Below are 14420 nucleotides of genomic sequence, written 5' to 3'. Positions count from 1 at the left end.
CAGGTTTATGGATGTAGGGGTACCTATAAGATTTTGTGTGGACGGGGATTTCGTCGGTTGTCTTAATTTCATGTTTTATTTTATTAGTGAAATATAATTTATTATCGGATTTATGGAATATATGTATTTTATAACATTCAATTACTTTTTCCAATGATCGCTTCTCTTCTTCATTCAAGTGATCCGTTCTCAAATATTTCAAAGTGAATTCATTCATTTGATAATTATTTAGTTATTATTTTCATTCAGCACTTCTTTCGGTGAAAAAAATTCAAAGTCTATATCACTGAAATGCGTCGCAAATGGTCTGAGAAAATTCTCATCGAATTCAATTATTTTTGTGTGGGGTTCCGTATTCATGATTTCGATTGTGGTTAAACCGTCTCTTACTCCAATTAAACTTTCTAGGATGATCAGAGTTCCATTATTTTTTTCTGATTTTGGAATTATTAGTTCTATGTCAGGATTATTTGTTTTAATTATTTTCAAAATAGAGGAACAAGGAGGCATTTCTGATTTCTGCGTGTTGAAATCTTCTCAGTAATATAAAGGAATTTTCACTTGCTTGTTAAAAAGAATTTTATTATGTAAGTCAAGGTTCAATTTCATTTGTCGTAAATTTCTTATACCTATAATTCCATCAAAATAATCATGAAAATCAAACAGTACAAATTCTAAGGGCTTTTCAATCGGGAAAAATTCGGGGAAACTTTGTATTTTTGCTTTGAATTGAGATTTACGTGTACCTGCACAAGTAACGATAGGTGTATTATGTCGAGTGATCGTTTCAGGAAAATATTTTTCTGCGATATAGGATCTTAGAAGTGAGGGGTGGCAACCCGTATCAATTGAAAGTTTCATTGGGGGATTTTTATTTGAATGAATGGCAAAGAATTAGGGATGAGGTTGTTCAAATCTATGTTATTGGAGGGTCTTCGCTTATGTGAAAAATCCTGAGTTTCTTCAAAAGTATAGTGTGAGTGGTCATCAAAGCTTATATTATCATTTCGTGTGTCTCTGTCGTAATGGATTTGTCTAGGAAATTATTCAGTAATAAATAGTTCTTCTGATATGAAATTTGGTTTTTCTCTTTCTTGAAAATAGTCATTTTGTCGAGGATTATATGTAGTGGGTGTACGAGAGGTAGTTGACATAGGTGTAGATTTATTTGTAAGTTCAGGAGAATTTTTGGGGTCAAATACGTTTACCAAAAACTTGGGCGTTGATATGGTATTAACGTGGGATTTGTCGCGTTTGAATATTTATTGATTCACTAGGGAAAGTTTGCCTAATATTTCGAGGTTCATAAAAATTATGTGTCTGTCTCAATTGTTGTTGATCTGCATTATGCATATTGTTTTGTCGGTTACAAACATTTTGATTAGGTTGGCGAAAATTGTTATTTTTATATTTAGATGTGTCCCTGTTTGTGTGATTATTTGTCCGTGATCTATTTCTATTTTCACTTTGTAAAGAATTTATCCTTTGTTCGTTATGGAAGTACCTATAAACAACTTCACTAGCTTGTGCTAAGTTTTGAGGGTTTCTAATGTCGAGTAAAAGTCTAAGTTTATCGTCTGAATTCGTCATTAAGACATCTAGAGCATTCCCTTCTGCTTGTTCCATCAACAAGGCTTCTCGAGGTTCGTGAACTGATAAATCTGAAGTGATTTCAATTTCAAATCGCGTTTTCATTTGTTTTATTCTTCCAAGGAAGTCTAATATATTTTCATTTCAGTTAATTGTTAGATGGAGAAAATCATGAGTTAGTGTCTGTCTGTTGATTCTACCTCCGCAATGTTCTCTTAGAGCTGTGCGAACTAAAGGCCAGGTGGTTAGGTCAGGTCTACACATTAGGAAATTGAAAACGTCATCTCTTGATTTCCAGCAAATTGCATTAAATGTAAAATCATTTAAATTATTGTCATTTGTATGACCGTAATTATTAAAAAAGTTATCACATCTTCTAACTAAGTTTTCTAATTGACAAGTATCTCCTGAAAATATAAGTAGAAAATCTGCGATAGCTTTTTGCCACTTGAATGTTAGGTTTTTGAATGTTTACTTGTCCTGAAGTAAGGGACATGTTTTTCGAAAGAATTGACAATTCTTCCGTTTTAAAAATATTAAAGTAATTTCAACTTCGGTATTATGCGAATAAAGCGTTTATTTTAAAAAAACGATATTCGCGATGAAAAGTCACTATTAACGCTATCAAATAGTTCGATAGTATTTAGAGAAAATACGATTTTATACGAAATGTTTTCGGAAAATAATCAAAATTCAGCACTTTTGCAAATATATAAGGTGAGTACAGGAAAATAAAGGAAACTCAACACCTACTCAGAGTACCTTCTTTGTCATGGGATTTGTAGTATTCTTGATAGGAGACGAATGATTGAAACCAACGGTCAGGAACAGCGAATCTGCTTCAGTTCTGCCTTCTCCAATCCTACTCCGACTGCGCCAATTATGTTTTCCAAACAAACGTAAGACTTTTTAAAAACTTTATTTTACAATTATTCAGTGAACCTTAGGGCAGAGCCTTCGGCTGCACAATAAATGGAGTCAACTTACTAACTAACTGATCTTAGAAATATCAGGGTTTATATATGAGAAGAAAAAGTTCATTAACTTGTTATCTTACAGACATTGGGTCTTTTCATGTAGTTATCTAAATGACATATTTATGAATTAGTAAGCACAATGTAATTACCTGACTACATAACTTGTATCTGGTGACATTCTGAGAAATCTAGTTACGAAGTTATTTGAGTCTTAATAATCTCATTATTTGAAATAATGATTAGACGTGGTACGACAGCAACATGTAAGCGATAATGTTCGCAGCATTATGTGAGGGAAGAGGCTCCACAATTCTTCAGAAACCTTCAAAAGTCTTCAGAGTTAATCAGATGTGTTCAGATGATAATTTTATGGTTATTTTAGCAGCCGGATAAGTTTTGCATTAGGCACAGTGATCGCCTCAGACCAATAGAAACTAAGTTGGCATAATCGCATTCAACACAGCAGACAGTAAATAAATATCACTATGTAAATTATGACAATGCTTTTGATCTGAAATATGTTGACGGTGAATGGATACTACGAAATAATTCTCCAAACTAATATGATATTCATTGTAAAGTGTTATGAAAAAATAATATGTAATTGTCACGAAAATCGCCTCAAAAAATTTCACAAACATATAAATGCATATACAGAGTGACTTATAGTGAAGAATTTACCAGATGTATCGAAGCGAGTAGATAAAAGGGACATGGTGACATGTCGAAAGGGCATAATTGATATTGATAGTTGGCATGTGTGATGGGGAGACGAACAACCATGTGCGTGAGAAAAGGATGACGTCAGCGAATAATGGAGAAAAACATAGCGGCATCATTAATATTCGTTGAATTGTAAGAGATGCTGAATTTTTTGACAGAAAAAACGAAAAGGGCGAGATTTGTCAAAAGGATGCTATCGATAATAATTTATTGAAATTGTCATAAAGAATAGATTTTGGAATTTATCCAAGAAGCGAGAGAGTATGGATATTTTCACATGACCGTTTACCAATTATGTATTTAGTCATAATATATTCGTCATTGATAGAAACGATAATTTTCTATGTGAGAGTTAGGTTGATCAGAATAGTACTTATCTATTTATCTTTTGATTTTCATGTAATTATTTTCCAGCAGCTTGACTGCATTAACGTTTCTCTATTTCATATCATTTCTAAAAACATTGATTGACTGATTGGTCAAACCACCAGTACTGACATAAAAACTTGGCAAGTTGACTTTGGTGTCACACCAATAGGTGGTTCCACTTATGTCTCACTTGCGTTTACGCAGTTATTTTTATTAGGTACTTTTCTTGGTTATTCACATTTCGTCTTCAGTGGAGGACCGCCTGCCTGGTACTGACGATGTTTTATTTTATGGACGCGATTTTTTCCCCGTGGCTGACGTCCCAGTTGGAATATCCAAAAATCACGTCTTATTGCACATCTTCAACATAAATTGAACCTACATACAAAATTTCAGCCTCCGAAAACAAAGCGGTGTGGAGAAACAGTGATGAAAAATTGATTTTCATGTGTAAACGCGCCTTTTTTATACCTAGAGGGGTCGCCCCATTCGCCCATTCTTATTGCACGTCTACAATATAAAACGAACCTTCATTGAAAATTTCAGTCTCCGAAAACATATTGGTACGAGAATTAGTCATTGAAAAGTAACTTTATTCTATGAACGCGTCTTTCTCCCCGCGGCTCGCGCCCCAGTTGAAATATTTGGAAATGTTTTCTTATCGCAGTTCTACAACATAAAACAAACCTATATATAAAATTTATGTCTTCGGAAATATAGCGGTACGGAGAAACAGAAACGGGGGCGCCCGAGTTGTAATATTCGAAAATCCTTCCTTCCTAAGACGTAAGAAGCGCCTATCTATATACAAAATTTCAGCTTCTTAGGATTCGCCGGTGAATAATCCATTTTCCCATTCAACTTGTATTGGTGAATCTGACAAAAAACTCACCTCGTCATCAAAGGGATCGTGATCTGCCATCTCTCTCAAGTTTTTGCATAAATTCAGCTACTAACAACAAAATATACGGACACAAACATGTTTGCGGCTTTCTGAAGTTTGTATCATTGAAAATCTGGGTCGAAAGCATTCGCTCTACTAACTTCAGTACGTTCCAGTTCCATAGGAACAACAAAAATCAACGAAGGTAGGTGCCTGAAATGAAAAATGTGTTTCAATTTCTTGTCAATGATAAATATGTGAGAATTATTATATGGTTCCTTCGAATATTTTATATTCAGTTACTTCAATTAGTTTTTCAATATCCATTGTTCTATAACATATAACGAGTACAAACAGTTCAGAAAATTCGTTAGTTGTGACAATTTACACTTATGAAAAATATAAGTGGGTTTGATTGACCATAGAAGGTAAGGCAAGACAATAATTTTCTGTTAACAGTCCTACCGAAATATTAAATAATTTTTTACGAGCGCTTGACTGAGGGGTGAGTACATTTTTCACCTATCTGTTTTACAATGTTGTTGCAATGTTCAAAATTTCTTGTAGATGTCTTGACAAAGTGAATGAACATTCTCGAAAGCTCGACCATATGACAAAGAGTATTCCTTAAACATTCCTTAGACTGCATCCTCAACAATAGAAATGGGGTTCTTCACTAACATCCGACAGCAGTTTGATCTACAAACAGTTGAACAAATGAAAACATGGGCAAAAATTAACATCAAGTTGGCGTCGATGAGAAACAGAAAGCTGTTCTTGCTGAAATGTACCAAATATTTCCAAATCAAGTAACTAATGGTGTTGGTAACGTGACAACATTACTAGACCACCGAGGAGGAACAACTGGACGATCCGTGCAGAGTTCCAATCACAGGTTGAGGAAAAATATTTGTTTGAAATCAAAATCACCTTCAGTCAAATCACAAATTCAGAAAGATGTTTAAACGACCTAAAGCGAATTTTATCTGCCACCTTGCCGGCCACCACTTTTGAAGAATATGAACGAAGGCTTACAATTAAATATAATACACTTTTTTACAAAATGAAACATAAAAACAGAAACAAATTTGATAATCTTCAAAATAATGAATATTTTTTTAATTAAAATACAAGAAAAATGGATAAAGAACCTCATAAACGTTAATATACCTTCGGATATTAAAAGTTTTCTGGCTCTTGGTCCAAAATTTGGAATTTGTCTTTCAACAAAAGAAATAAAACTTTCTAACCTTCTTTCAGATTTAGAAAGAATACTTTTGAATATTGATAAAAATGTCCAGGATATTTATCATCTTCAATGTACAAATATCATTACAAATTTTCTTCATAGAAATTCAGATAATCACCATTTTTTAAGAAGAATGTTTGACCAATGCAAATCCTGTTTAAAAAAACACCCTGAAATCTATGTAGTAAGAAGTGATAAAGGCAATATGACAGTGATAATGTTCAAAGAGGAGTACTCTACTAAAAGTGCTGAATTACTTAGGGACACCAAATATTATAAAAAGTTGAATCATAATCCAGTTAGCACCTTACAACAAAAAGCAAACAAAATCGTTTTTAAGATTAAGAAGGATATGATGATGGATGAAAATACAGCCAAAAAGCTGACTATTTTTAACGCAGTAACTCCTAGATTTTACTCTTTGCCTAAAGTACACAAACCTGAACTGTCGATGAGACCCATAGTGTCATCAATAAATTCACCTAATAGCAAACTGGCTGAATGGTTGGCCAATATTTTGTTTATGTCATATTATACTGGCAATGATTTTTATGTGAAAGATTCTCTTTTATTTAACAATTTCATTAATGATTACAAACTTCCAGAAGACTATGTACTAGTGAGTTTTGATGTAGTTTCTCTTTTTACTAACTTACCATTAAATGTGATGAATAATAGCTTACAAAACCACTCGGTTGTCATCTCTCAACATTATATGCTTGATTTTCCAAATTTCGAATCTATTTTGGAGTACATTTTTGACTCCAACGTCCTAGTTTTTCAGGACACATTGTATGAACAAATCTTTGGTACCCCGATGAGTTCCACCATTTCCCCCATTTTAGTAAATTTTGTTTCAGACGACATAATTATGAATGTAAAAGATAAAATCCCTTTTAATATTCCTTTCATTAAACGTTACGTGGATGATATGATCCTATCTGTTCCTCATGGGAGAACTGAGGAAGCGTTAACAACTTTCAACAGTTTCAACGAACATTTAAAATTTACAGCTGAGGAAGAAGGTAACAACAGTTTACCATTCCTAGATATGCGTGTATGCAGAGATCCAGGTAATGTCCTACGTACAAAATGGTATAGGAAACCATGTGCCAGTAACAGGTTACTAAACTACCATTCTTACCATCCAACGAAGATAAAAATAAACTTAGTCCTAACCATGAAGAACAGGGTGATCAATTTGACACATTCAGTTCTAGAAGACGAATGTATTAACGAATTAAAAGGTATTCTTTTTGAAAATTCTTATCCTTGCAATCTTTTGAGTAAATCACTTTTTAGATCCTCATCCATAGTCAATGTTAATGTAGTATATGAAATTCCTTGTCATACTTGTGACAAGATATATATATATATATATATATATATATATATATATATATATATATATATATATATATATATATATATATAATTGATAGTGTAACGACCGTATGTATGTATAGAATAGTAGTTTTTCGGGGATTCGGGCTGTAATATAAAAAGGACATAATAAATATATATATATATATATATATATATATATATATATATATATATATATATATATATATATATATATATATATATTTAAAACATAATAACGGATAAAACAGAATACCTGTGCTATGTGAGAATATTCAATTTGGAAATTTCAATTTTGAAAGAAGTCTTCAACATCAAAATGACAACTTTTTGACATTGAATAATGTGAAATACTTTTTCAAATTTTTATTATCGTTCATTATGGGGATTTATACTGTGTTACTATTACAGGATGTATTCAGATTTATATTTTTTGTTAGTAAAAATGAATAAATTTTGCTGAGGTTGTCGATGTCTGTCTTTTTGTTGATATTGTTTTCTTTAATTTTGATCTCAGCCATTTCCAGAAATTGCCATTTCTGGAAATGGCAATTCCGAAATGGAGAATTTTGGTGTTAGTATAATTGGCTGAATGATCATTATCTAGAACATGTTGTGTGAGTGCACAAGAATTTCGTTTTAAATTTTTACAATTACTTTTATGAAGAGCTATGCGGGTTTTTAAATTGTTTTTTGTTTGACCTATATATATCTTATCACAATTGTTGCAGGGAATTTCGTAAACTACATGTGACTTTTCAAATAACGGATCTTCATCTTTCAATTTTGAATGTAGTTTAGTTAAGGGTTTAACTTTCCTTTGTGAAATTTTTATATTCTGTTCTTGTTTAAATACGTTTATGATTTTGCTGGACAATTCAGGGACATGAGGAATGGAAAAGTATTTGAAATTTGGATTTTCAGCTTTATTGTTCTCTCTGATGTTGATGATATTAGATGGAGTATTATATAACAATTTATTTAAAAATTTTGGAGGATAAGAATTAGTTAATAAAATATTGAATAATTGTTTTAAATTTTTTTCTACCAATGTAGGATGAGAAATTTTTTCTATTCGATTTTTTAAACCTAAAACTAAATTAATTTTCATTTTCTGTGGATGGCAGGATAAATAATTTATATATCTGCCTGAATTAGTGGGTTTAGTAAAATAATCTAAAATAACAGAGTTATCATCTTTCCTAATTAGAAGAGTATCTAAAAAAGGTACTGTTTTGTTTTTTTCTTTTTCTATGGTAAATTGAATAGATGGATTGTAATTGTTAAAAATGGTTTTTATATCATCAATTTTGTCAAAAGGTACAGCACATATTGTATCATCCACAAACTTTTTAAAAAAGGAACCTAAAATGATAATTTTGGAATACATTCATGTAATAAATCATCCATCACATACAGGGCTAAAATAGGTGATAAAGTTGATCCCATTGGAGTACCAAGTATTTGTTTATAATATTCGTTGTCATAAACGAAAACAGTAGTATCAAAAATGAAATCTATTAATTCTAAGAAGGCTGTTTTTGTTAATTTGGTATGATTAGTAATAATATATAACATACCAATAAATCTGGTAAAACACAGCATTGAAAGACATTGGAATATTATTACTAATCATACCAAATTAACAAAAACAGCCTTCTTAGAATTGATAGATTTCATTTTTGATACTACTGTTTTCGTTCATGACAACGAATATTATAAACAAATACTTGGTACTCCAATGGGATCAACTTTATCACCTATTTCAGCCCAGTATGTGATGGATGTTTTATTACATGAATGTATTCCAAAATTATCATTTCAGGTTCCTTTTTTAAAAAAGTTTGTGGATGATATAATATGTGCTGTACCTTTTGACAAAATTGATGATATAAAAAAACCATTTTTAACAATTACAATCCATCTATTCAATTTACCATAGAAAAAGAAAAAAAACAAAACAGTACCTTTTTTAGATACTCTTTTAATCAGGAAAGATGATAACTCTGTTATTTTAGATTATTTTACTAAACCCACTAATTCAGGCAGATATATAAATTATTTATCCTGCCATCCACAAAAAATGAAAATTAATTTAGTTCTAGGTTTAAAAAATCGAATAGAAAAAATTTCTCATCCTACATTGGTAGAAAAAAATTTAAAACAATTATTCAATATTTTATTAACTAATTCTTATCCTCCAAAATTTTTGAATAAATTGTTATATAATACTCCATCTAATATCATCAACATCAGAGAGAACAATAAAGCTGAAAATCCAAATTTCAAATACTTTTCCATTCCTTATGTCCCTGAATTGTCCAGCAAAATCATAAACATATTTAAACAAGAACAGAATATAAAAATTTCACAAAGGAAAGTTAAACCCTTAACTAAACTACATTCAAAATTGAAAGATGAAGATCCGTTATTTGAAAAGTCACATGTAGTTTACGAAATTCCCTGCAACAATTGTGATAAGATATATATAGGTCAAACAAAAAACAATTTAAAAACCCGCATAGCTCTTCATAAAAGTAATTGTAAAAATTTAAAACGAAATTCTTGTGCACTCACACAACATGTTCTAGATAATGATCATTCAGCCAATTATACTAACACCAAAATTCTCCATTTCGAACCAGATTCAAATAAAAGGCAATTTCTGGAAATGGCTGAGATCAAAATTAAAGAAAACAATATCAACAAAAAGACAGACATCGACAACCTCAGCAAAATTTATTCATTTTTACTAACAAAAAATATAAATCTGAATACATCCTGTAATAGTAACAAAGTATAAATCCCCATAATGAACGATAATAAAAATTTGAAAAAGTATTTCACATTATTCAAAGTCAAAAAGTTGTCATTTTGATGTTGAAGATTTCTTTCAAAATTGAAATTTCCAAATTGAATATTCTCACATAGCACAGGTATTCTGTTTTATCCGTTATTATGTTATATATATATATATATATATATATATATATATATATATATATATATATATATATATATATAGGTTAAGTAAATGAGTTTTATTTACAAAAATGAGATGTTGAAAAAAATTACAAAATTGAAGAAACTAAAAGTTAAACTTTCCCTCGGTTATCTTGAAGGCGCGATTTTGTTCCATCCTTTACATAAAAGAGGACGTATGCTTCTCCACTCACAAGCGACTTTGGTGAAATTGGTGACACGTGTGAATCGTTGTATTTGTGCCACGCGCTAGTATACGGGTGTCTGCAGTATGCTGTATAATGTCCTCTGTTAGTAGTCCCACTGTGATTTAAAAGTGCATATAGATTATAACAAGTAGCCACATTTTCTCCTGCAAAATTGTCCATATCCAATCATTCTAGAGGAAATTCGATGACATCATTCAATTTGCCTCTATTTTCAGTTGTAGGGAATCTTTTTAAATGTATTACTAAAATATAGGGAAACTTGTGGATTGATAGGGACTTTATGCATTTTCTCCTTTCCTTGCATTTCGAACACGTCGGTTTTTCAATTCCATCCAAAGTTTCTTCTCTAAGCATTGCCACAAACTCAATTGGTCGGTTCTTTGTGGTATGGAGAGAGACAAATCCCAGAAAGGATCAAATGTTACTGAAGAGTATCCACAGTGTGTGCATTTCATCGTGGATTTCAATTGGCCAACGAAATTATCTACAATCTTAGAGTTATGCATCCTCAAATATGTGAGCCATGACTCTTGTGCATTTCCGCTGTCGCTCAATTTTTCGTCAATCTCCGTTAAGATTGGTTTAGGTTTCTCATTAATTATATTAACCTCTTCATGTAATCCTTCTAAAAGATAACGGAGAAACTCCTGGGCGTCTTGATGGGAATTACCCATGAATCGAGGAGCAAAACTTTGAATCTGATTTTTTAAGGAGGCTGTATTTACTACTTTATCAAAAGAATCTTCTGACCACAACTCCTTGATGACTTCTGCAAACGATTTTATTAAAGCACCCTTCATACTAGAAATACTAGTATTGATATCTTTCATGAATTCATCCTTTTTCAAATATTCCAATAACCATCTCGTATTTGATAAACATTGAATTACGCTGTTCATGAAACAGGTGTTACCAATATTTTTTAAACCATTTAACCCAAAGGTTTTGACTGAAGAATTTATCACTGAACAATCCGAAATATCTTTGAAACCCATTTGAGAATTTTGCTGAGATAAAGTATTTTTTTCATTTGCTTTTATTTTAATTTCATTAAGTGGTTTCTTATTACCTCTCTTTTCTATATAAAATTGGTTTTCAGGAATCAAGTAAATTTCATCAAGTTTTTTGGAATCAGGGAGAGTACCGAAAAACGAAGCTGCATTTCCTCTTTGGATGGCAATACTAATTTTCTGAATGAGAAAAGATGTGGCTCTTGATTCGTGGGTTTCATCGGTTACCTTTTTTCCAATTTCATTGATGAAAGATAAGGCTTCAGGGCCAAAAACACCAAACGTTTCAATAGCTATTGGGCGAAAGATATAATTATTTCCCAAATTCTGATATTTCCGTAGTTTGGAACTTTCTCCTAAAGAAGCAGCAGCACCGGCTTTCGCAGAAGTAGCAGGAAGATGGCAAGTTGCTAATGTATATACACAAGTAAAGTCCCAAACAATAGATTTACCATTTTTCCATGGAACAAGTGTCATACCATCCGGCCGTTTTCCGTCGTCTCGACTTGTGCCTATGGGTTCTAAAATCGCAGGAATTTTTGCTGAAGTTAAAGCCCTTTTGATTAGATCATTAATTGCATAGTGGCGAGATAAACGACCAGCGCTAAAACGGCAGCTCAACCCATGAGTACCCGATTCATCCACAAATGCACCACATTTACAAAAGTGTTGAACACACAGTGGTGTACCAAGTCGAAATCCGATGGTAAGTCTGAAAGAGTCGTCATCCAATAGAGTCCCAAGTGATGCTATAGGAACAGCATTTAACCAAGCACCAGATTCTTTCACAGTTACTGCGAGAAGACGAGCCTTATTTTTTGAAGTGTCAGAAGCTGTCTTCAGTAAAATACTAGTTGCTTGATCTAGTAATGGTTTATCCCATGCCCTCTGGTTTTTCATGTCTTCAATTTTCATTGTTTGGCCAGTTCTAGATTCCCAAAGAGATTTTCCCCGATCAAAAACACAATCAGATATTGGCTTTGGGTATTGTAAGATAATTTCTATCAGATCGGAAACACTGCAAAATGAGGACAGAAATGATGGCAAAGCGAGTGAAGTGGCTGAACGAATTCCTAATCCTCCTCTAGAAACTGGAAGTGATGCCTGTAACCAAGTTTCGTCTTTGATACGGTTATTAGTAATGAGTTCCAGCATCCTTGATAAGTTCCTTACAGCCCTCGATAAAGCTAATAAACATTAGCGAAAGCTCGGGCAGCTAAAAAGAGTAAATATTTATTCTAATCAGACCGAATCCCCGAAAAACTACTATTCTATATATATATATATATATATATATATATATATATATATATATATATATATATATATATATATATATATATATATATATATATATATATATATATATATATATATATATTCACATTATCAAACGTGTCTCTATGCGTTCCAAAATCGTGCGCATTCAAAGAAAACTAAATAGAGTACATTTTCAGATTATTCGATAAAAATAGGTGATTATGAGCGAGAAACGGCCCGTCTTCAGTCCTTATGGGATGAAATAGGAAGTGATGATGAAATTGACGAATCTGATGATGATGAAACAAGCGATAATGTTAGCATCGTTAGTAACTATCCAGATTTCGAAGATCAGAGACGAAACTGTGGATTTCATCTAAACGCTTACCGTCACACAGAAGTAATTGTAACACAAACAAAGCCACCTGTGCACTTGTAGAGCATGTCATCAGCACTAAACACACAATGAACTACACCGAAGTTAAAGTTTTGTGTACTGAAAGCATCTTACAAAAACGGTTGTTTAGAGAAATATTCTTTATCAAAAGGAATACCAACAACATGAACAGAAAGACTGATCTCAACAACCTCAGCAATATTTGCAATTACATTTTGGAATTGGAGCTAATTCCTCCAGGTTCCCCAAGTAACAGATAGTTTTGGGTTTGGGCACAGTGCTGAGTCTGTCAAAAAACCATTCACTTCAGTTGGGAGTGATTGGCAGCACGGTACCCAGAGTCATACAGATACTTTTGATTTTGTTTGGGTCATCTATGGGGTTGGTGTGCCTTTTGATAATCTTGTCGTTTTCTCTGTCAGATGAATGACAACCATTTTATACTCTAACCTATCACCTACTCGTCTGCCTAATGAATGAATCTACCTGAAAAGATCAAGTATGAATTCATTAACAATATCAATAAATTTTTAAAAGAAGTTTACCCGATTCGAAGAGAAAAGGATAAAAGTTATAGAACCTTGACTTACTTAGGCCAACCCATTACAAATATTTCAGATTTTCTGCACAGCAAAGGTGTAAATACTGCTTTCAAAACCAACAATAACTCAGGCATGCACATTAAAAATCTGTTTAAAAAATCAGGATTGCATAAATTATCGTGTGGGTCATGTCGTCCGACGTTTCATATTGGTCAAACTGGAAGAGCGTTCAAAGCCCGCATAAAGGAACACAAATATAGTTTCCATAATGGAAAAATGAATTCCAATTATGCCATTAATTTAATCTCAGAGGGATATGAGTTCAACCATGAATACAAACCCACTCATTTCCAGAAGAAAGGTTTGAAATTTAACCTGTAGAGTAGGAAATGAACAAATTCAAAAACTATCAATATCTTATGAACGATCAAACTGAATTGAATAATTCGCCATTATTGAATCTGTTCATTCGCAGGTAAAAATAGTTAGGTATATTAGCAGGCATACTTTCGAAAATTTTATTGATATAGTTAATGAATTCATACCTGTCCTTTTCAGGTAGATTCATTCATTAGACAGACTAGTAGGTAATAGGTTAGCGGTTAGAGTTTAAAATGGTTGTAATTTAGAAGTAACTTTCAGTTTATGCTTGAGGAAGCTATTGTATAACGAAACCCTTTATAGTGGAAATCATAGAATGTACTGTATTAATTAGTTTTTTAATATGGATTTTCATTAAGCTAGTTCTATTCAATTATTCGAAGTTTTTAATGATGAAAGAAGCAAATTCAAACGAATCTTCAATATAATATTCATTATCCAAGTTATATGCTTGAGTAAGAATTTCTGTTATTACAGATATTT

General features: G+C 32.1%; 1 protein-coding gene across 1 annotated transcript in view; it reads right to left on the bottom strand.

Moving 5' to 3' along the window:
- Dpp10 (Dipeptidyl peptidase 10) overlaps positions 1–14420 on the bottom strand; it is a 264426-nt gene that overhangs the window by 223875 nt on the left and 26131 nt on the right. The window contains exon 2 of the mRNA XM_074185976.1: positions 4552–4755. Coding sequence (XP_074042077.1) covers positions 4552–4581 — 30 coding nt within the window. The 5' untranslated portion in view covers positions 4582–4755. The remainder of the gene's footprint in view (positions 1–4551; positions 4756–14420) is intronic.

Source organism: Leptinotarsa decemlineata, unplaced genomic scaffold (genome assembly GCF_025532065.1).
Source record: "Leptinotarsa decemlineata unplaced genomic scaffold, Ldec_3_MD MMD2_tig00078422_RagTag_RagTag, whole genome shotgun sequence".
NCBI lineage: Eukaryota > Metazoa > Arthropoda > Insecta > Coleoptera > Chrysomelidae > Leptinotarsa > Leptinotarsa decemlineata.
This window is presented reverse-complemented; position numbering and strand designations above follow the sequence as displayed.